The following is a 22,627-nucleotide window of genomic DNA, read 5'->3' on the forward strand; positions in this document are numbered from 1 at the left end:
TTAAATGTATTTTGTACTTGTTTGTATCTTAGAATACATGAATGTTGTATTTTTTTATACTTGTTTGTATCTTAGAATACATGATTGCTGTATTTCTTCGTGTATCCCAAATAAGATGTATCTGATGGATTATTGATCCATAAATAATATACTGAAATTAAGAACATCTGCTCCAGTTCCTTCAAGTAAATAAATGGAAACCAAACATAAAAAAGAAGGCATACAATAAAAAAACAAAAAAAAATGATTAATTAAAATTTTATTAAGACTCAATGATTAAGGCTTCATAATTGAACATTTGCTTCAAAACAAAAACCATAATTGAACTTTTATAATTAAGTCCCAGGCGTTGGTAAGAAAATTTATTGTTTCATTTAAAGTCTATAAACGACAACTTTAAATGTAAATGAGAGAAAAATGGCGATCCCTTAACCTTTGCATATGGAAAAATCAGGAATTTAAATTGATTTTACACCCACCATTTCTTTTGTTCCCTGTTACAAAAATATGCAACCAACAACTCCCAAATTGGTGTTAATCAAGAAGTTCATTTTTGCGTATATGTTTAAAGGCAAAATAACTCATCAACGTCATAATCATTTATGATTAGTCATATCCATAGATGCACATATACCAAAATAGCTCGATACATACACATAAAAACAAATAACTTGATTCATACCCAATTAATTACATTAAAAGAAGACGTAATTCTAAACACACGACATAAAACTTTCAAGGTACTTGACATTATATGAGCTCACACCATCCTGTTTTTTCTAATCACCTCCCTACTATTTGCATTCCTCACTTGAATATTTTTACCATACTAATAAAGAATATGGTATTGACTGGTTTCGAACTCCGGTCACATTGGTATTATCATAGATTGGGTGCTCCATTGGCACCCTTGGACAAGAGAAGAAAATCCAGACACTCGCAGAGTAGTCGCAGTTGTGCGGATAGAAAATAAACTCCATTCCTAACACCTCGGCAGTCCCATTTACTATTTTAACCCTCTAAAATTTACTCTCTCTCTACTTTGATTAATTCTTTCTCCCTTTTAACTTTTCATTTTTTTTCTCATCCAAAACTTTTTTACTAAAATAAAGAAAAAAAAAACACTCCCTTCTTCTTCATCACGAAGGAAAAAGAAGAAAAACCAGTCTCAATTTCGCGATCCAGTTTTCTAGGTATTCCTACTAAACATTTCCATTTCCTGAATCTTCTTTTGATTTCAAATCTGGATCTGTTTTTAGTTTTTAGCTGCTATTCATATGATTATTTTTATTTATTTTTAGATTTTTTTTACATGTCGTAATCAGTAAAAGCTAATTTTATAATTTATAATTTGTCTAAATGGAAGCAGACTTAGTTGAATCATCTCGCGTTTTGTCAAACAATGTTTGATTTGATCTCATTTTGAGGAATTTGTTGATTCATTGCAGGTGAGGATTACACGAAATTGGACTGCATTTGGAGTTGAAAGGTACTCACATTCACATTCACATTTGGAATTTTGAAATAGTTATATCTATTTATTTTTTTTTTGGCATTATTCGATGCTAGTTGGAAATATTCGATCTATTTAAACATGTAGTGTTGTTATATATTTTAGGTTTAAAAATATCTATTTGTTTATTGTGTTTTACAGAGTTGAAATTTGGGGAAATTTTATAGATGAGGAATTGCTAGGTCAAACATAAACGTAGGGTACATAATGGAAGAAGACTCAGAGAAAGTTACAGAGAATGAGTCATATATAGGAGGTGGTGTAGATAATAATAAACAACAAGTTGGTGGTACAGGGGAGGCTAGGGAAGTTTCTTCTTCTGGGGATGCTAACAAGGAAGGAAATAAGGTTTTGGAAGTGAGTCGTTCATTTAGTACGATCACGTCGATTGAAGATTTGGGTGGATCTCGTGAAGAAGAAGGCAATTTCGAACAGGTGAATTTGAAAGATCAAGAAAAGAATTTGCTAGAATCTGCTCAGGGTAATGAGTATTCAATCAGATCATCTGATTCAGATAATGTGAGTCAGTTCTCTGGGAACGAAGAGAATTCAGGGTACTTTGGTGACAGCAGGGACAGTTTTGAGATGCAAGACAGCATGGGCACTTGGTCTGAGAAGCAGTTCGGTCGTCCTATTAAACAATCTTCATCTGCAGCTAGTTTTGATTCTCAATCGAGTTTCTATGGAGATGCGTATGCTTCACCTACAGGTTCACCTATTAAACACAAGCCCAAAGCTGTAATGCCCAATGTATCCCCAGAGCTTTTACATTTGGTGGATTCTGCTATTATGGGAAAATCTGAAAGCTTGGAGAAACTTAAGCGTGTCGTATCTGGTCAGGAGATTTTTGGAAAGGGAGAGGAGGGTGATAGCGTTGCTGTATTGGTAGTGGATGCGCTTATTGCAACAATGGGTGGTGTTGAATCTTTTGACGAGGGGGAAGATGATAATCCTCCTAGCGTTATGTTAAATTCTAGGGCTGCCATTGTGGCTGGTGAATTGATCCCTTCTTTACCGTGGGAAGTTGAGTACGAAGGACTCATGTCACCTAGGACGCGTATGGTCAAAGGACTGCTTGCAATATTGAGGGCCTGCACAAGAAACAGAGCAATGTGTTCGACTGCTAGTCTTTTGGGAGTTCTTTTAGGTTCAGCAGAGAAGATTTTTGTTCATGAATTAGGTTCGACAACAACACAGACACATTGGGATGGTACTCCTTTGTGCCACTGCGTCCAGTTTTTAGCGGCACATTCTCTCAATGTGATGGATTTAGACAGATGGCTTAAGGTCATCACAAAAACACTTACCACAGTGTGGGGGAAACCCTTGGTGCTAGCATTAGAAAGGGCTATAAGTGGAAAGGAAACACGGGGTCCAACATCCACCTTTGAATTTGATGGTGAAAGTTCCGGTTTACTTGGTCCAGGCGAGAGTCGCTGGCCTTTCACCAATGGTTACACATTTGCAACATGGATCTACATAGAATCATTTGCTGACACTCTAAATACAGCAACAGCTGCTGCTGCAATTGCAGCAGCTGCTGCAGCTAGGTCAGGAAAATCCTCTGCCATGTCTGCTGCAGCTGCCGCAAGTGCCCTAGCTGGTGAGGGTACGGCACATATGCCACGGTTGTTCAGTTTCTTATCCGCCGATAATCACGGGATAGAGGCGTATTTTCATGCTCAGTTTTTGGTAGTTGAAAGTGGTAGTGGAAAGGGAAAAAAGGCTTCCTTGCATTTTACTCATGCATTTAAACCACAACACTGGTATTTTATCGGACTTGAACACACGTGCAAGCAGGGTATAATTGGAAAGGCCGAGAGTGAACTCAGACTGTATATTGATGGTTCTTTGTATGAAAGCCGACCATTTGAGTTTCCTCGGATTTCTAAGCCTCTTGCATTTTGTTGCATTGGAACAAATCCCCCCCCTACAATGGCTGGTCTGCAAAGGCGTAGACGTCAGTGTCCTCTCTTTGCCGAGATGGGGCCTGTTTACATTTTTAAGGAGTCAATCGGCCCAGAGAAAATGGCCCGCTTGGCTTCTAGAGGAGGAGATGTACTTCCTTCTTTTGGTAATGGAGCTGGGTTACCATGGCTAGCAACCAATGATCATGTGAGGAGTTTGGCAGAAGAAAGTTCAGTTTTGGATGCGGAAATTGGAGGAAGTTTACACCTTCTTTATCATCCAAAGTTGCTTAGTGGCCGTTTCTGTCCAGATGCTTCCCCTTCTGGTGCTGCAGGTTAGCAAAAATCACTCGTGTTTTCACCCATTAGCTCCTTTTTATCTTTACTTTTTTTAAGAGTCACTATGAGATTACTTATCTTGCCACAGAAACGTGAAAACCCCTACTAGCTCATTTAATTCCCCATGTCCAAAATATCTGTAATAATACACTACAGGATCAAGGAATGGCACTTGCGACCCTTTCACGATATAACCTGAGGTTAAGATTTGGAGCAGGATGTAGTTGTATATGAATTTGTGCTACATCGTGGTTTCTTTTCCTATGTTGTCGTATTTCGTAGTATTTACTCGCAGAAAATGGAATTGCTAGTTCATCAAAGATACTAAAATAATAAACCGTTTTTTTTTTAATAAGAAACAACTGATATTTATTTCATATTTTTTAAATAATTTTTCACAGTGGAAAACTTGAGATTTTAGATTATTATACTTAGCACTCACCACCCATCCGCGCCGTTCTTGGCCAAACATAGGCGAAGATCACCTTTGCTTGATTAGTATTAGCACATTATACAAACAAATGAAACACAAACAAACGGAAACTGTTGCTCAAACACCTGCTTTAAACCATGCTATATCTCGCTAACCAAACTCTCCGGGCCTCTGGCTTAGGAGGGTAGGATTCCCTAGACTTCCTACACTGATGTAGAGTGCCCTGGCGATGAGAGACTAGTCTAACAATGGGCAGGCCATGCGCCTTGTCAGTGGAAGCCGGAACATTTCTTGCATGGATAATCAGGCTTCACAGAACCTTCAGTCTGTAATTCCTGAAAACATTTTTCAACCAATATATTCAATGCATTTACTCGATGAAATGATATTAATTGAAAACCCACATTTTTTTTTCTTTTTTCTGTTCTTTTAGTTTGGTTTAGATGTTTACATTTTTCTTTGTCATACATTTGTCCAGGAACCCATCGTAGACCTGCTGAGGTTCTTGGGCAAGTTCATGTTGCTACACGCATGCGCCCAGCTGAGTCTTTGTGGGCTTTGGCCCATGGTGGACCCATGTCTTTGCTTCCATTGGTAGTTAGCAATGTGCAGCAAGATAGCTTGGAACCATTACGCGGGGCTTACAATTTGTCGTTAGCCACCACCTCTCTTTCTGCCTCAATATTCAGAATTATTTCAATTGCGGTTCAACATCCTGGAAATAATGAAGAGCTGCGTCGCACTAGGGGGCCTGAAGTTCTGTCTCGAATCTTGAACTACTTACTGCAAACTCTGTCGACCCTGGATATTGGAAAGCAAAATGGAGTTGGAGACGAGGAACTAGTTGCGTCAATTGTATGTTTATGTCAATCCCAGAAAAACAATCATGCACTGAAAGTGCAGCTTTTTAGCACGTTGTTGTTGGATCTGAAAATGTGGAGTTTATGCAACTACGGAATACAGAAGAAGCTTCTCGCATCACTTGCAGACATGGTTTTCACAGAGTCATCAGCTATGAGAGATGCTAACGCTATGCAGATGCTTTTAGATAGTTGCAGGAAATGCTATTGGGTTCTCCGTGAAAAGGATTCTGTGGATACCTTTTCAATGAACGAATCACAACGCCCAGTTGGGGAAGTGAATGCTTTGGTTGAAGAACTTTTAGTAGTTATTGAACTCCTAGTGGGAGCAGCAGCTCCTTCAATGGCAGTTGCTGATGTTCGCCGTTTGATGGGGTTTCTAGTTGATTGTCCACAACCTAACCAGGTACGATGTTTGATTAAGTTTTCATTAATTTGTTTCCTGGCAACGGTATTTGACTTGTTTGGTGTAATGTGTATTATATGTTTTGATTCATGATTTTTATTACTGAGAGTTACATTTTAACACATTGCATATTACCCTCGTTTAACTACTGATAGTCATAGGGGAGGTATTCTTATATATAACTAAGTTGTAGTGGTTATGGTGTACTCTTCCACCATTTTCGTCTAAGTTTGTTGCTATGCTGCTGTGGAATCCAAGGCTATTCTTTTGGGTGGATTCGGTGCTCAGTTTGACCTTCAAAAGTAACATGGGCGGGTTCAAATTCCATTTTTTTTTAATTAATGATGTAGTATGCAGACTGATCGCCCTGAGGATCCCTAAGTGTTTGAAAAAATTGTGAAACAAAATTTCCTGAACCTGTACACATGTATTTGAACTTGTAAGGATGACATTGACATTGTGCTCATCATTAATTATCTGTTGGCTGTAGCTTCATATCTTAAAATTTTACTGAAGGCCTGACTGTTTGAAAATTATGTTAGTTTGGTTGGTTGCTCTATTTAGAACTGTTTATAACTGCTTATCCTGCTAATAACTAATCCCCACCATGACTGTGACTGCACTATGATGCTCTAAAGGATTTTTTTATTGAAAGAAAACAACATTTCTAGGAATAATCATTTGGAATTTGCTCCTAATTAGTCTTTCTTCCAGGTTTCCAGAGTCTTGCACCTAATCTACAGGTTGGTGGTACAGCCAAACACATCTAGGGCTAACACATTTGCCGAGTCATTTATCTCTTGTGGTGGTGTGGAAACACTTCTAGTACTGCTGCAACGAGAAGCAAAAGCTGGTGATCATGCTCCAGAATATGCAGGCAAAAAGAAGGATGAAAATGTGTCAGTTCAGGGAATTGTTCAGGATTCTTCCGGGGTTGATCAAAGAAGCACTGATGAAGTGCTAGGATCTTTTGGAGGAAAGAAATCTGTTTCTCGTGAAGGGGGTTCTCATCTACATCAGCAGTCTTGTAGTTATGGCAGCTCTTATATGGGTTCAATGGGTACAAACATAGAAAGATTGTCATCTGCCACTGATGTTATAAAGATTTTGGGTGGTATTAGTTTTTCAATAAGTGGGGACAGTGCTAGGAATAATGTCTATAACATTGACAATGGTGATGGTATTGTTGTTCGAATCATCAGCTTATTAGGTGCATTAGTAACATCAGGACATCTGAAATTTGGTACAAGTGCCCCTCCTCAGAATACGTCCATTAGCATTCTTGGTAATGCGGCGCATGATGGAGGGGGAACAATGTTTGATGATAAAGTGTCTCTGCTACTTTTTGCTTTACAAAGAGCTTTACAAGCTGCTCCGCAGAGGCTTATGACAAGTAACGTGTACATGGCCTTATTGGGTGCATCGGTATGTCTATCTGCTCTTTCTTTTGTTTTCTATTTTCTCCCTACGCTTTGAAGATAGGCACTACAAATGCATGCAATCAAGTGATTCCTGAAAGATAGTCATTCTGTTTTTATTTTCTTTCTACATGATAAGTTACCCTTCTAAAATTGCCACTTTATAATAATTATTTTCCTATTGCCATCTAGTTTTTTCATATCTCCTGAGCACAATTTGTGGGGTTTGTTTTCATGGGCACCAGGGCATGTTCATATGGTACACTGTTACTTTTCCGTACCTTCACTTCTAAGTTTTTTAGTGATGCGTTTTGATAGCCTGCAAGTAATGGGATATATGCGAAATACCATTGTGGTTATGAATGTCAACAGATATTCTGATCTTATGTTCTCAATGTACCAGTACTACCCATATTTAATATAACCTGGAAATTAAAAACAATATTTACATTTACAAGAAGTAGTATCTGTTCATCATTAACTAATTTCTCCTCAAGCTCTTGTTCTTAGAGATCACTGTCGTTAGCATACTTGCTTTTCATGAATTTCAGAAGGCTTAACATTTTTTATATTTTTTAGTGACCAATATAGATGGCATAGTCTTTCTTGAAAGTGTTTTACATGATGTCTGGTGGTACTTTGTCTCTAGTCATTCTAAGTTGGACTTCAGTCTTTAGACAAATTTGTTTGGTATAATGTTGTTCCCCAGTGTGTTGGTTGTGATTGATAACAAGCTTTCACTGCACTTGGATGCTAAAACAACACAAGGAACTTAAAAACTGATTTCACTTTATCTTTTATGTGTCTACTGGTCACCGTGTTGCTCTACATCGGGCAGTACGTTAATGTCTACATTTTTGTTGCACAAATTTGCATTTGTGAGTGATGATGCTAAATTTGTGCTAGAAATTTGACCCTCAATTATTATGATTACCTTATTGTTTGCATATGAGAATCTTAAGAAGTATGTTTCCTGTTTCCAGATAAATGCTTCTTCAACAGATGATGGGCTAAATCTTTACGACTATGGCCATCAGTTTGAGCATGTTCAACTTTTGTTGGTTCTTCTCCGTTCACTTCCATCTGCCTCTATGGCATTCCAAGTTCGAGCCATACAGGTATGACCTCTGTCTGTTCTTCGGTGACTCTCGTGACTCTGTTGGGTGCTTTGTGTTGCCCTGGATATGCAAAAGGCTTATAATGATCAGTAGGAACTAGGAAGTTGCATCTTAGTAAGGATATTCCAAGCTTTGGCTACATGTTAGTGAAGTGTTATTTAAGTGAGATTTTAATCTCAATTGGATTTTCACTCTCTTAAATCTAGTTATATTTTATTTTGTGTTTCTGAACCCATCCCAATCACCTACCATAATTGCATCATTTTTCACTCGATAGGGTGTTTAACATTTCCGTCAAATGTGGTATCACGTAATATATATTTTTCTCTTGGTCTCTGTGTTGCGTAATGCAGCTCTGTTAAAGAAAATTTCCACCTAAGCCACTGAAATCTGCATGCATATTCGCGTATTCTAATCTAGTGAAAAGAACTGATTTCTGGATTTCTGTTTCAATCACTGAATTCTATCCATCTATTTCTTGTGAAGAATCTCATTAACTACCTTTTTCTGAACTCTACCTCTGCATATGATTTCAGGATCTTCTGTTTTTGGCTTGCAGTCATCCAGACAACAGAAGCAGGCTCACAGACATGGATGAATGGCCAGAGTGGATTTTGGAGGTTCTTATTTCTAATTATGAGGTACGAAGTTGATTTCACCCTCGACTGTGAACATTGCAGTATGTTACAAGACAGTACACCACTTAATATATTTACCTGTTCCATCAGAGGGGTTCGATTAGATATTCCAATGGTGCAACTGGTGGAGACATAGAAGACCTCATACATAATTTCTTGATTATCATTCTAGAGCATTCTATGCGGCAAAAGGATGGTTGGAAGGTTGGTCGATGACATTCACCTGCTTTAGCATGTTTCATATATTTGTATATTCTATATGTATCCTCTCTCTATATACAATGTTTATGTTAATTCTTTTGGAACATGGTTGCAATGCATGCACCTAATTCCTTTGCAACTGGAGGATATCTATCTGGAAAACCATTTTGTGTGAACATGCTCTCATCTTGATTCTATTTCTCTTATACATTGGTCATCTTGCACTCTTGGTGTAAAAAAAAATAGTTTTCCGTAGAAGTTGGTTTATCGTTTTGCTTATGTTTTTGGACCTTACTTTATTTTTACAGGATGTTGAAGCTACGATTCATTGTGCAGAATGGCTGTCTATGGTTGGTGGATCTAGTACAGGAGACCAGCGCACCAGGTACCTGAACATATTTTGAGTTCTATCAACTAACTAAAGTACTGTAAGCTCATCTGATTTTGACAATTCATGCAAGTGATTCTGTAGCCATACTCAGTCATGCTAGTAGTAGGAGATATGAACGTTTCTGTCCAGTGGGAAATCTCTAAAACAAAGATACAAAATCAAGATGTGAAATTGCTTTACCTCTCTAAAAAAATCAGGGTTTTTTATTGTGGTGATAGGCGAAGTGAATATATCTTAACTCAGATGTACCTAGTAATCTCTTTTTCATATATTTGAGCACAGACTTCGAGTATGAACAATAAGCTGCAAAAGCTGGTTCAATAACTAGTTATGATTATTTTCTGGATAATTTTCTTTACTTGGCAATGAGTTAATAATCTAGGCTGACTTCTTGGATAAATTTGTGGCAAGAGAAAACAAAACCATTGTTGGTATTTAGCTGGCCATTAAATTAGTTTAACAGTACGAGATGCATGCTCTTCAGTCAAGCTAAGTAGACTGGCTTGAGCCTGCACCTCGCCTTCAAGGTAGCAAATAATGTTTAAGAGTGGTTAACTATCAAATTTGATTATTTTCTTTGCAATTCATTCTTAATTTCTAATATCTTTTCAAGAATAGTTGCTTTGGGAAAGTAATTTATTCATTCTTTGGTCAATCATTGCCTTATTTTCTTGTCTTTTCTGTTGGAAGACGTGAAGAGTCATTACCAGTATTCAAGAGGAGGCTCTTGGGTGGCTTGCTGGATTTTGCAGCCAGAGAACTGCAGGTCCAGGTAATCTTTTTTTTTTTTTCCTTCTTCTTTATGATCAATTAATTTTGAAAGTCAACATCCTATATATAAATTGCAGTCTGACATTGCAAGCCTGTTTAGGAAATGGATATGCATTTTGCCCCCTTCAAGATTTTGATTTTCCTAGTTCATTCTTATAATAGTGAATAAACTTCTCATCACAAGCTGTTACGTTTCTTCCCTTCAAGCTATTGGTTGGATGGGTGTGTTAGACTAGCTTTTTAAATTGTGTGATGGTAGGAGACGAATAAATCTGCTGGAGGAAATTTGGTGTGCTTGGATCATTTGTCATTGAATTTCTGAACTGAAATTTCCACATTCTTATATTTTATACTGTACCAATGAGCCAAAAATGTCATGTCCTATCCATGAAATACATCATACGGCTAAAATCACAACAATCTGCAATTTTGTAATCAGTATCACCAGATTCATGCACATTGTACAATGGTTTTTCACAATCAGCAGTCTTTTTAACAACGGCTACAAAGCCTAAAGAAAACGATATTTTATATAGATAAGGTTTAAGGTACAATGATAAGGATGGTATGTTATGTTATGTTATGTTTTGATAAGATTTGTTTTGAAAATCTTAAGTGGTTGAGCAATATTCGATTGATTAACCTTGCCGCGTTTAATATTTTTTAGCCTTAGGAGTTAAAAGGAGCAATCCATCAGGTTTCTTGCCATATTCTGCAATTTACTTTAAGTGCACTGAAGAGGATCCTGTCCTTGAAACCCGGTAACATTCAGTTCTTTTTCTGTGTGCGTGGCAGACTCAAGTCATTGCGGCTGCAGCTGCTGGAGTTGCTGCCGAAGGTCTATCACCGATTAATGCCAAGGCAGAAGCAGAGTTTGCTGCTCAGCTTTCTGTGGCATTGGCGGAAAATTCAATTGTGATCCTAATGCTCGTTGAAGACCATCTACGTCTGCAGAGCCAGTTATTTAGCAACTCGAACTTGGTGGACGGAACTGAAACTCCCAGTTTATCAGCTTCCAGTGTTGATAATTGCTCAACTTCGATTGGAAAAAGTCCTGTAGAATCTTCAGAGGTTTTGGTTCCACGAAGGTCAAACTCATGTGATTCTGGAGGGCTTTCTCTTGATGTATGTGCACTGTCACACTAAACTCTATGGCATGTATTTTACACTCTGAGGACATCTGTTTATTTTCTTTGAGTCTCTGAAGCCGTTCGAGGTCTTGCATGACGGTCACTTCATGGCTGATCTCTATACCTCTGCTGATCTTGGTTTTCTTGGTTGATGATAACTAAGCATCAGACTAAGAATTACATGGCTCTGAAGCCCCATTTCTTGACATATTCAGATTCTCACATGCATTAGCATCATAAAACATGTCTCCCTTTGTATAAAAAGTAGTTTCTTGGTCAAGGCAGTAGTCTGCCTTTTAGCTTGTATATTACCTATGCTGATTTTCAATTTCCATCATATTCTGGGGTCTGATATTTCATTCCATCGTTATGTCTCATCAGGTTCTTGCTTCAATGGCTGATGCAAATGGACAAATTTCTGCAGCAGTTATGGAACGCCTTACTGCAGCTGCAGCAGCGGAACCGTATGAGTCTGTTAGGTGTGCTTTTGTGTCATATGGTAGCAGTGCTTCAGATTTAGCAGAGGGTTGGAAGTATAGGAGCAGGATGTGGTATGGTGTAGGTCTTTCCTCAAAAGATACTGACTTTGGTGGCGGAGGCAGTGGTCTGGATTCTTGGAAAGCTGCTCTAGAAAAGGATGCAAATGGAAACTGGATTGAGCTGCCTCTGGTAAAGAAATCAGTCGTCATGCTCCAGGCATTGTTACTAGATGAAAGTGCACTAGGTGGTGGTCTGAATCTTGGTGGAGGTTCTGGTACAGGAATGGGAGGAATGGGTGCACTCTATCAATTATTGGACAGTGATCAACCATTCTTATGCATGCTCAGAATGGTACTTGTTTCAATGAGAGAGGATGATAATGGGGAAGATGGTATTTTTATGAATGTTACCATGAATAATGACATATCAGAAGGATTAAATTCCCAGACAGGAAATGTGATGTCATCAGATAGCAATACGCGTTTGTCAACAAGGCAACCACGATCTGCATTACTTTGGAGGTAAAACATAAGTTTCTCTATTCATTATATCTCTGAATATTTCTCCATCCTAGCCTTGTCAGTAGTTCCTTAGTTTTCATGACCTGCATTACTGTGGAGGAAAAACAGAAGTTTCTCTATCAATTATATCTCCGAATATTTCTCTATCCTAGCCTTTTAGTTTCTTAATTTTTCTTGCCTTAAAATGCTCGGATAGAGTACAATTAACACCTGAGAGTACTTAGGATGTAGACTTTATTGAGATAGACATCTAAAAAGATAATTATGGTATTTCAGCGCTATGCCTGTGTAGCTAGCATTAATTTGTTGATGTTCTCAGTTCATTGCCATTAATTATAAATCTCAAAATCCTTCATTATTTTGTATACTTATTATATCTCCACGAAGCAGTAAAAGTCATGCACAATGCACCCTACTACTGTTTAACAAAACATTTTCCTACTGTTTTTACATGGTTACTTTACTTCCAAATTACTGTTCTATACTAATTGAGGATATGTTTTTGCTTTATGGTATGCCAGTGTGCTTGCTCCAGTTCTTAACATGCCAGTTTCAGAATCTAAGAGACAGAGGGTGTTGGTTGCAGCTTGCATTCTATATTCTGAGGTAAAATCTAATTCTGATAACCTCAACAGATTTCTCGGTAAATTAGTGCACTTCATCGTTGCCAGTTATTATCTGCGTCATCTCCTTGGCTCAGATGTTGCTTGATACAATTATACACACCCACGAAAAAAAGAAAGAAGAGGAAAAGCATGTGTGCATCTTTAAATTTTTGTTCTTTGCATTGTGGTAGTACTGCTTTCTATCAATCAGATGGTAGTCATTGTTTATTTTGGTCATACGGTCATACTTCCATAATGCAGGCCTGGCATGCGTTCAGCAAAGACAGAAAGCCTCTTCGTAAGCAGTATCTGGAAGCTATTTTACCGCCATTTGTTGCTATTCTTAGAAGATGGCGACCACTGCTTGTCGGTATTCATGAATTTACTTCTCCAGACGGTCAAAATCCTCTTGTTGCTGATGATCGTGCTTTAGCAGCAGATGCACTTCCTTTGGAGGTGATTGAACTGATAAACTCTCTTCACCTTCTCATTCCATGAAATTTTTTTCTTTAATCTTTTATGGCCTTTTAGATTTTTCTGCCGATGTTTCAGTCTGGGTCTCTTAATAATCTCTTCTCGAGTTAGTTTTTGATCATCTTAGTTGCATGTTTCAGGCTGGTCTCTGCATGATTTCTCCAGGGTGGGCTTCTGCCTTTGCATCTCCACCAGCAGCAATGGCGTTGGCCATGATTGCAGCTGGTGCTGCTGGTGGTGAAACCATAGCACCCGTGAAAACCACACACCTAAGACGTGACATATCTATGTTTGAGCGAAAGCAAACTAGGCTTCACACGTTTTCAAGCTTTCAAATGCCTCTGGAGACTCCTACAAAATCCCAGGTTGTTCCAAAGGACAAGGCTGCTGCAAAGGCTGCTGCCTTGGCTGCCGCTCGTGATCTTGAACGCAATGCTAAAATTGGTTCCGGAAGGGGTCTTAGTGCTGTTGCTATGGCAACATCTGCACAACGGAGGAGTTTAAGCGATGTGGAGCGTGTGAAGAGATGGACACTCTCTGAAGCCATGGGAACTGCGTGGGTAGAATGCATGCAACCGGTTGGTTCAAGATCAGTTTCGGGAAAAGATTTTAATGCTCTGTCTTATAAATTTATTGCAGTGTTAGTTGCAAGCTTTGCCTTAGCAAGAAACATGCAGCGGTCAGAGGTGTGATAACTATTTCTTCGATTGATATCTTACTTACATTAAAGCCTTAAATAGAACAAGATTAAAGACAACTTATTACCCTTTTTGCAGATGGACAGACGCACACAGGTTGATGTAATAGATCGACATATTATATCTACTGGAGCTCGTGCGTGGCGTAAGCTCATTCATTGCTTAGTTGAGATGAGAGGTCTTTATGGACCTTTTGGAGATAGTCTATACAATTCTGGCCGAGTATGTAATCAGAATGCATCTGGAGCTGTCAGTTCATTTGTGAATAGAATCTTCGTGTTTTTTATTTCCTGGTGACCAATTTATGGAGTTTATTTTTCTCAAAAAACGCAGGTATTCTGGAAGTTGGACTTAATGGAGAGTTCTTCAAGGATGAGAAGATATTTGAGGAAGGATTACAAAGGGTCTGATCATTTGGGTGCAGCTGCTGATTACGAAGATAATCAGCAAACTAAGCACAACCAGGAGAGTATGATATCTTCTTCTACTGCCTCTATCCTTGCGGCAGAAGCAATAACAATAGAGGAAGCAAAAGAAGATGATGAACATACAGAAACTGATACGTTGGATGATAAATCATACCCTGTGGGTCAGAGTGGGGAGAATGAGCAGCGGCTGTCAGCAACTGCTGAGCAACCTGCGTCAGCGTCAATGGATCCTATTGTTTCTCCAGTAGCTGGTGATGAAGACTTGGTCGAAAATCCATCAGCAGTTGCACCTGGATATGTTCCCAGTGAATCTGATGAAAGAATTATTCTTGAACTTTCTTCGTCAATGGTTCGACCTTTAAGAGTCACCCGGGGAACCTTTCAAGTAAGTGCAATATTTCCTAGCCAGAATGTCATTTGTGCATCCAGGGTTTCTTGTGCTTTCAACGCCTGCATCTTGAAACAATGATACTTCCCAACTTTCCAGGTTCTACTCATCAATACATGAAAATAAATGGGGATGCTGAAACTAACCAAGTCTAAATATTTTACATTAATCCTAATTAAGTTTCACTACGACTAGATTCATAGCTGATGATCACATTGATGAGGCAAAGTCAAATATACCATTATAATACTGTGTCTGCTGTTCCTGAGCTTTTGAAATAATGCTATTTTTCAGATAACATCTAAGAGGATTAATTTCATAGTCGATGATCATGTTGATGAAAATGTTGCGGAGGGGGGGTTGGATCCGAGTGCTGAGAAAAAGGAGAAAGAGAAAGATCGGACCTGGTTGATGTCATCCCTTCATCAGATGTTTAGCAGGAGGTGTGTGATTACACTATTTGTTTTGTTTTTTTCCTTCCATTTGACTCTTCTGTTTTTTTAATCATTGTGTAGTATTGAGGTATCTAATACTCAATTAATTGAGCCTCGCTGAAATGGAAAAGCATTTAGATGTTCTGGTTTCCAGTAGGTTTTGCTTCTCTCACTCGTTTACGCCAGACTTCGATTGCGTTTATGTGTTACTAAACCTTTTCTGGGTCAAATGTGTTTAACTTTACCTAGGCTCCATATTCATATCTCAGGGTATTTCCTTATTGGTTTGCCTCAGTGCCTCAATGTTTCATTTTACATGATGACGTGGTCAGGTTGGTATACATGTAGTCATGCCGCACTTGTTACCCAAGGGCCTATATCCTTAGCTGAGTATGATCACAATAATTAAATTGTTATCTTCCAAAAAAATAAATAATAATAAGAATAAAAAAAAATCTGATACAATAGCTTGCAACATGCGTGGTGCGTGGATTACATTCCTAAATTATTTTGTTTGAATATGTACTATGGTGTGCTTATGGGTGACTCTGTTTCACAGATATCTTCTGAGAAGAAGTGCACTGGAGTTGTTTATGGTTGATCGGTCGAACTTCTTCTTTGATTTTGGGGTATTGTTATCTTGAGATCAGTTTAGCATTATTATTCTGTAGATATATTTTCAAATTCTACTCACTGATAATTTTAATTCTTTGGCATCTCAATTTTATTCCTTTTGGTTCTGTTCCAGAGCATTGATGGGCGAAAAAATGCGTATCGAGCTATTGTTCAAGCACGGCCTCATCATTTGAATAATATTTACCTGGCAACACAGGTTTTCTCTTCTAAAGCTTAAGACAGATATGATGCATTAATTAAATCAAACTCTATGAACTGTCCTTACAACATAATTTCCTTTTGGGTGTAGAGGCCTGAACAACTTCTTAAGCGAACTCAGCTGATGGAGCGATGGTGTCGCTGGGAGGTAAGGATCCAAATAATGATCTCAGATATAATCAGCTTTATGTGTCTCCATTTCAAATGAATAATTTACATTACTTGTTGGATAAGATATTGAAAGAGTTAAGCACTAAATGTTTCTGCAGATTAGCAATTTTGAGTATCTTATGCAGCTTAATACATTGGCTGGTCGTAGTTACAATGATATCACTCAGGTGCGTCTGCTAGAATTGTATGTTAAGTTTTAGTTATGATGGATGCTGAAAAACTTACTTTGTAACACGAACCACAACAATTTTTTTGACATTAGTTTAAAAACTTGTTTCTATTTTCCTTTAACTTTTTTAGTATTTCTGGTTTTGGCAGTATCCCATCTTTCCCTGGATTCTTGCTGATTACAGCTCTGAAACTTTGGATCTTGGCAATCCTTCTACTTACCGAGATCTCTCCAAGGTAGCATAAGTTCCTGTTTAATTTTCTCCAGCATGTTATTCTTTTGCAATGATATCCCCTTAGATTAATTTTTATTTTGCAGCCTATCGGAGCATTGAATCCTGATCGTCTCAAAAAATTCCAAGAGCGATACTCGAGTTTTGATGATCCCATCATTCCTAAATTCCATTATGGTTCACATTACTCAAGTGCTGGAACTGTACGTATCCACTGACTTATCCATAAAATTGTTTTAATCCTTTGTTTGGTATAGTTTTATCTGTGAACTTTAATAATAATTTGTTAGATTTTAGTTAACACATTGTTATAGGAAGATATGAGAAGCTATAGTCTTATGCTGTTCGGGCTTCGTAAATTTCTTTTAGGTGTCTGTATACTTCCTCTGACTGCTTCTACTTCTTCAGGTGCTGTACTACCTCGTAAGGGTTGAGCCGTTTACTACCCTTCAAGTTCAACTGCAAGGTGGCAAGTTTGATCATGCAGACAGGATGTTTGCAGATATAGGTGGTACATGGAATGGTGTTCTTGAAGATATGAGTGATGTAAAAGAGCTGGTAAGAATCTTTGGATGACTACTGTTCGGAAGAGTCATTTTTGATGATTTGGTTTTTAAATGATATATACTGAGTTGCTTCTCTTATAAACCTTAGGTTCCAGAGCTATTTTATCTACCAGAGGCTCTAACCAACGTAAATTCAATTGATTTTGGTACAACACAACTTGGAGGAAAGCTAGGTATGCATTTTACTAACTAGACTCAAATGCTTTTTTCAGAACCTTCAGTTTTTGGATTTGGCGTTGTACCTATTGATTTGAATCTACCATTGCAGATACGGTCAGACTTCCGCCTTGGGCTGAAAATTCTGTTGACTTCATTCACAAGCATCGAATGGCTCTTGAGAGTGAGCATGTTTCTGCTCATATGCATGAATGGATCGACCTGATATTTGGGTAAGTGTGCTTATTCCAAGGAATGTCAAGTATCAAAGTAGTCCTCCTGCTAGGTCATTGATGATGTTTTCCTCAACTTTCTTTGATTAATGTTGGAAATGCTGATACTCGAAGTTTCCAGATTAGGAATGTCAAGTCTTAAAGTAGATCTCCTGCTAGGTTCCTAAAATTAATAAGTGCAAAGTTCTCATATTCTCTGCACCCTCTCTTACAACCTAAATCTTCATCAATCGATTTTATTTCCAGATATAAGCAACGGGGAAGAGAGGCTATATCTGCCAACAATGTGTTCTTTTACATAACCTATGAAGGAACCGTTGATATTGATAAAATTTCTGATCCAGTAAGCATACTTCCCTCTATCTGTGAACTTCATTTGGTTTATGTTCCAGTACTTACCTTCAACTCTCGGATTTTCGCAACAGGTGCAGCAGCGTGCCACTCAAGACCAGATAGCATACTTTGGACAAACTCCTTCCCAGCTATTGACTATCCCTCACTCGAAGAGGAAGCCATTGGCGGATGTTCTTCACCTGCAGGTACTTCTTTGTGATATACTCGCATATCTTTGCACTGTATACACATTTCCATATTCTATTTCTCAAATATTTCATGGAATCATACTGAATTGTGTAACATGGATAATCTGTAAGAAATAATTACCAAGGTCTGTGAAACTTATGATTTTGCAATACGAGAGTTGTTTTTTCATGTTTTACGCCAACTTGTGTGCGCAGTACCTTATGAATGGTTGGTTGGTGGCTTGATGCCAACCAAATTAATTCATTCGGTGTCATTTAGGATATTATCATCATTTTTATATATCATGCGATATCTGCATAACATTCCATATATGCTGCATGCCAAGAATCCATAAGAGAGATTTATTGTGAACGTTGTACGAGGCAAGAATAATTGTATGCGTACCTGTGTTCTGTGTCAAATATAATGGATCTCATCTTTCATTCTGAACCTACACTTCCCCCCCTTTGAGTGTATTCATTTAATTGTGTAATATGCTGAAAAGAAAGCAAAATAAGAGAGGATAAAGTCGTGTAGAAGTTGAGCAAGTGATTATGAACTATATTAACTTTTCTTTATTATCGCACTCAGAGTTGGAGTTGAACAAGTGATTATGAACTATATTAACTTTTCTTTATTATTGCACTCAGACAATCTTCCGAAACCCGAAGGAGATCAAACCTTATGTGATTCCAAATCCTGAACGCTGCAATGTACCTGCTGCTGCTATGTACGCATCAGCGGATTCTGTAATAGTAGTTGACATAAATGCTCCTGCTGCACACGTTGCTCTGCACAAATGGCAGCCAAATACACCTGATGGTCAAGGAACGCCGTTCCTTTTTCACCATGGTAAATCTGTCTCCAACTCCAGTGGTGGAGCATTCATGAGAATGTTCAAAGGTCCAGCTGGTTCTGCTTTTGAAGATTGGCAGTTTCCCCAAGCTCTAGCATTTGCAACAGCTGGAATCAGGAGTTCATCTGTAGTTGCTGTGACATGTGACAAAGAAGTTATTACTGGTATGGGTTCGGTACATATCAGATTACTTTATGTTGTCCATTGTCTTCTCGTGCGAAGCTATTGTTTCAAATTCATCTTGGAATGTGTCCTATGTGTTTCTTTGGCTATTTCGGGATAGCGGTAGATTCCAACTTTTACTTGTTGCATTATATGATATATTTTGATATTTTCAAAGAAACTTTACTTCTTTCTAATAACTGGTGTTGAATGATGGCTACCGGAAAGTATTTATGCAATCATTTATCTTTCTGCAGGTGGGCACGCCGATAACAGTATTAAGTTGATATCATCAGATGGAGCAAAAACCATAGAAAGAGCACAGGGTCACTGTGCTCCAGTTAGTTGCCTCGCTCTTTCGCCTGATAGCAATTACCTCGTAACAGGATCTCAAGATACAACCCTAATACTTTGGAGGATCCATCGAGCATCAACATCAAATTCAAGCACGATGTCAGACTCTTCCTCTTGTCCTGGCACTCCAACTTCTAGTAGCAGTAGTAATTTAGCTAATCTCATAGCTGATATTACCAGGAAGCGTCGTATTGAAGGCCCCTTGCATGTTATGAGAGGTCATTTCAGGGAAGTAAATTGCTGCTGTGTAAATTCAGATCTGGGTGTTGTAGTTTCAGCCTCCCATTCTTCAGATGTTTTAATTCATTCTGTAAGGCGGGGTAGGTTGATCAAGCGTTTAGCTGGAGTGGAGGCAAACTCAGTATGCCTTTCATCTGCTGGAATTGTTATGACTTGGAACATGTCACAGCAAAAGCTCTCCACTTTCACGTTAAATGGGGTTCCAGTAGCGACTGCATTCCTTCCTGCTTCCGCCACAATTAGTTGCATGGAAGTTTCTTTTGATGGAATGAATGCCCTAATTGGTACAAGTTCCTGTCCAGAGAATGAAGCAACATTCTCTGATTTCGGATCAGATTTAGATCGAGATGCAGATTTGGGTAACGGAAAGAAGAGTGAAAACAAATTGGTTGTCCGGCCACCTTCAATTTGTTTCCTCGACATGCATACACTCAAGGTATGAAGAAAAGCTGAAAACACAACTTAAATCTATTTCCTTTTTTGCTGTCGGGATCTTCTTTTTCTTTTGATTTTCATAATTATAATATATGAATTTGCCGATAACAAGAACCTATGCCGTTTCTTCCTTGTAGATATTTCATTCGTTGAAGCTAGCAGATGGGCAAGATATAACGGCTTTGGCTTTGAACAAGGATAACACGAATTTGTTGGTATCAACAGCAGATAAACAGCTGATAGTGTTCACAGATCCAGCTGTAAGTTAGATTAGTTTAAACAGTATTTTATAATTCCTTTTGATCTTCTTCTTTAATGAATTTGCATCTGAACTTCCTCTCTGAAGATGAATATTGTTTGATACCCACTACGAAAATCAAGTATGATAGTAAATACATTATTCGACCAAATGGTTACACAACATCTTCATCCTTGACGTGTATATTCCCTGTTTCTTTTCTTTCTTGTAGTTAAGTTTGAAGGTTGTGGATCAAATGCTTAAGCTCGGGTGGGAAGGGGACGGTCTCAGTCCTCTAATAAAATGAAGCGACAGTGATTGAATTGGATTTCGGAATATTTCTTAAAGAAGGAAAGTATTACGCGCCATCCCCGGAAATCATCATCAAATCCCTCGGATCAGGTTTGAGTCACCTCCCATTTAGAGCTTAGGCGAAAAGGATTTATAAATGTTTTGCGGATAGGTAATTTTGACTCGCTGACCTTGAGGTTGTAATATATTGTTGCATCCTTCTCTCTGATACGGAACAACTCAACATTCTTTTGTTATCATATATGCCACACATAGTTTGTAACGGGTTGTTTGTCCCTGCCCTCTCTTGCCATAGTTGTATGTCGGCTACCATGGTGAATTATGTTTGGGCTTCAGCCACTCCCAGGAAAAATAATCATATAGTTTTGTAGTGAATTTTTTTTTTTTTTAATCTGGTTCCGGAGAAGGGATTCAGAATATCAATGCTGGAGAGCATTTGTAAATAAGTTTTATAGGTCGAGATTTCAATAGAATGATTATGGTTTTGCTCATCTTCTGGGATGTACAGTTATTTGTTATGACCTTTAAATGGAAGTGGAAAGTGGTTTTCTGTGAGTTTCAATACATTCAGTATGTTAAGAGTTGATACAGAAAGTCTGCTTTTTAGGTTATATAAATTTAATGGTTTCACCTATTTGCTACCCATTCTTTTCCTATTTGCCACCTACTTAAAATTTCTAAAGCCATTCTACTTTTCCATTTTAATTTTTCCTATTTACCACCTATAAAAGTCCAATTAAATTTGACTAATTATTATTCTTATTTGTCTTCTTCCTCGTTAATCTCCATTTTTATCAAAACCATTGAAGAATTATTAACTTCAATTAGAATTTTGTGAAATCTACACCAAAAGCTTATTAACCTACGACTGTAAGATTTACTTAGCCAGTAGTCCAGGTCCCAGGATTGGACGACTACTAATCACTATCTACTTGGATAGTGCCTGATCTCGGTGAAAACAATTATAGTGTAGGAGAAATAATTACAGTTTCATCTACACAATTCAAGAATAATGTAGGATTAACATTTGTCCCATTGATCAAAAAGAAACAAAAAAACATTTGTCCGCTTTTAAATCCAACTAAAGTCAAAGACTCAAAGTTCCTCATCAATTTGCAGAATTAAACATGAGACCATTACTGTTCATACAAGTCGTTTTCGTCCTTAATTTGACAACGTACGTATCGTTTTTGGATTTTTTGTTTTTTTTGATGACTTGATCATTCGATCAAGAGATTAGAGGGAAAAGTATTGAAAGAGGCGGTGGTGGTGGTTGCGGCGGCGGCTTGGATAATTATTAGATATTTGGGTTTTAGGGTTTATATGTGGGGTGGACAAAAAAATATGTAGGTATAAAAAAAGAAGGTTATTATTGAGGCGTCACCTAATAGGACAAAAACGGGTCACCCATAAGTAATATAAAAAACCTCTTATCTCAAATAATTTTGTAATGACTAAACAACCCTTATTTAGTTAATTTTAATTTAATTTAATCAGATAAAAATTAAATTAATGAATTTTGTTGTATACTTGATCAATTCTGGGACAGTTTTTGTGGGAAGAAAAACTGGCTGTAAAATAAACATCCACGGTTGGAAATAATCCAAACCTGAACGTAAAATCACTTCTACGGCTGGAAATAATTCAAACCTGGACGTAAAATCACTTCTACGGTTGGAATTAAAAGAAAACTGGACATAAAATCATATTCTACGGTTGGAATTAAAAGGAACCTGGACGTAAAATGAGCTTCTAAGGTTAGAAATAATTCAAACCTAGACGTAAAACTACATGCAAATAAAATTCTACGGTTGGAATTAATCCAAACCTGGACGTAAAATTTCCAAACCTGGACGTAAAATCACTTCTACCTTTGGAATTAAAAGAAAACTGGACGTAAAATCGGATTCTACGGTTGGAATTAAAAGAAACCTGGACGTAAAATGAGCTTCTACGGTTGGAACTAATCCAAACCTGGGCGTAAAATTACATGC

The 22,627-nt window shown here is 37.9% G+C and overlaps 1 protein-coding gene across 1 annotated transcript; it reads left to right on the plus strand.

The window, feature by feature from the left end:
- The first annotated feature begins 1,066 nt into the window (after positions 1 to 1,066).
- On the plus strand, positions 1,067 to 21,221 carry LOC113274965 (BEACH domain-containing protein C2-like). The gene is made up of 33 exons (XM_026524392.1): positions 1,067 to 1,193; positions 1,449 to 1,489; positions 1,655 to 3,755; positions 4,671 to 5,458; positions 6,173 to 6,883; positions 7,860 to 7,994; positions 8,531 to 8,635; positions 8,723 to 8,836; positions 9,142 to 9,218; positions 9,915 to 9,996; positions 10,791 to 11,120; positions 11,507 to 12,126; positions 12,648 to 12,732; positions 12,993 to 13,187; positions 13,346 to 13,891; positions 13,982 to 14,125; positions 14,237 to 14,716; positions 15,014 to 15,162; positions 15,713 to 15,782; positions 15,902 to 15,985; positions 16,079 to 16,135; positions 16,257 to 16,325; positions 16,477 to 16,563; positions 16,646 to 16,762; positions 16,968 to 17,117; positions 17,214 to 17,298; positions 17,394 to 17,514; positions 17,761 to 17,857; positions 17,940 to 18,053; positions 18,687 to 19,056; positions 19,312 to 20,084; positions 20,221 to 20,343; positions 20,554 to 21,221. Exons 3-33 carry the CDS (start codon positions 1,721 to 1,723, stop codon positions 20,626 to 20,628), a joined length of 8,988 nt encoding a protein of 2,995 aa, XP_026380177.1. The 5' UTR covers positions 1,067 to 1,193; positions 1,449 to 1,489; positions 1,655 to 1,720; the 3' UTR covers positions 20,629 to 21,221.
- Positions 21,222 to 22,627: the final 1,406 nt, after the last annotated feature.

The sequence above is a fragment of the Papaver somniferum genome, chromosome 4 (assembly GCF_003573695.1).
Source record: "Papaver somniferum cultivar HN1 chromosome 4, ASM357369v1, whole genome shotgun sequence".
Taxonomy (NCBI): domain Eukaryota; kingdom Viridiplantae; phylum Streptophyta; class Magnoliopsida; order Ranunculales; family Papaveraceae; genus Papaver; species Papaver somniferum.

What these genes read in the sequence shown, in the direction of transcription:
- LOC113274965 (XM_026524392.1), top strand. Translation starts at nt 1,721, where the DNA reads ATGGAAGAAGACTCAGAGAAAGTTACAGAGAATGAGTCATATATAGGA. An exon ending in TCACCCGGGGAACCTTTCAA is followed by an intron (nt 14,717 to 15,013) that starts GTAAGTGCAATA and finishes GCTATTTTTCAG; the next exon opens with ATAACATCTAAGAGGATTAA. An exon ending in TGAGTGATGTAAAAGAGCTG is followed by an intron (nt 17,118 to 17,213) that starts GTAAGAATCTTT and finishes TATAAACCTTAG; the next exon opens with GTTCCAGAGCTATTTTATCT.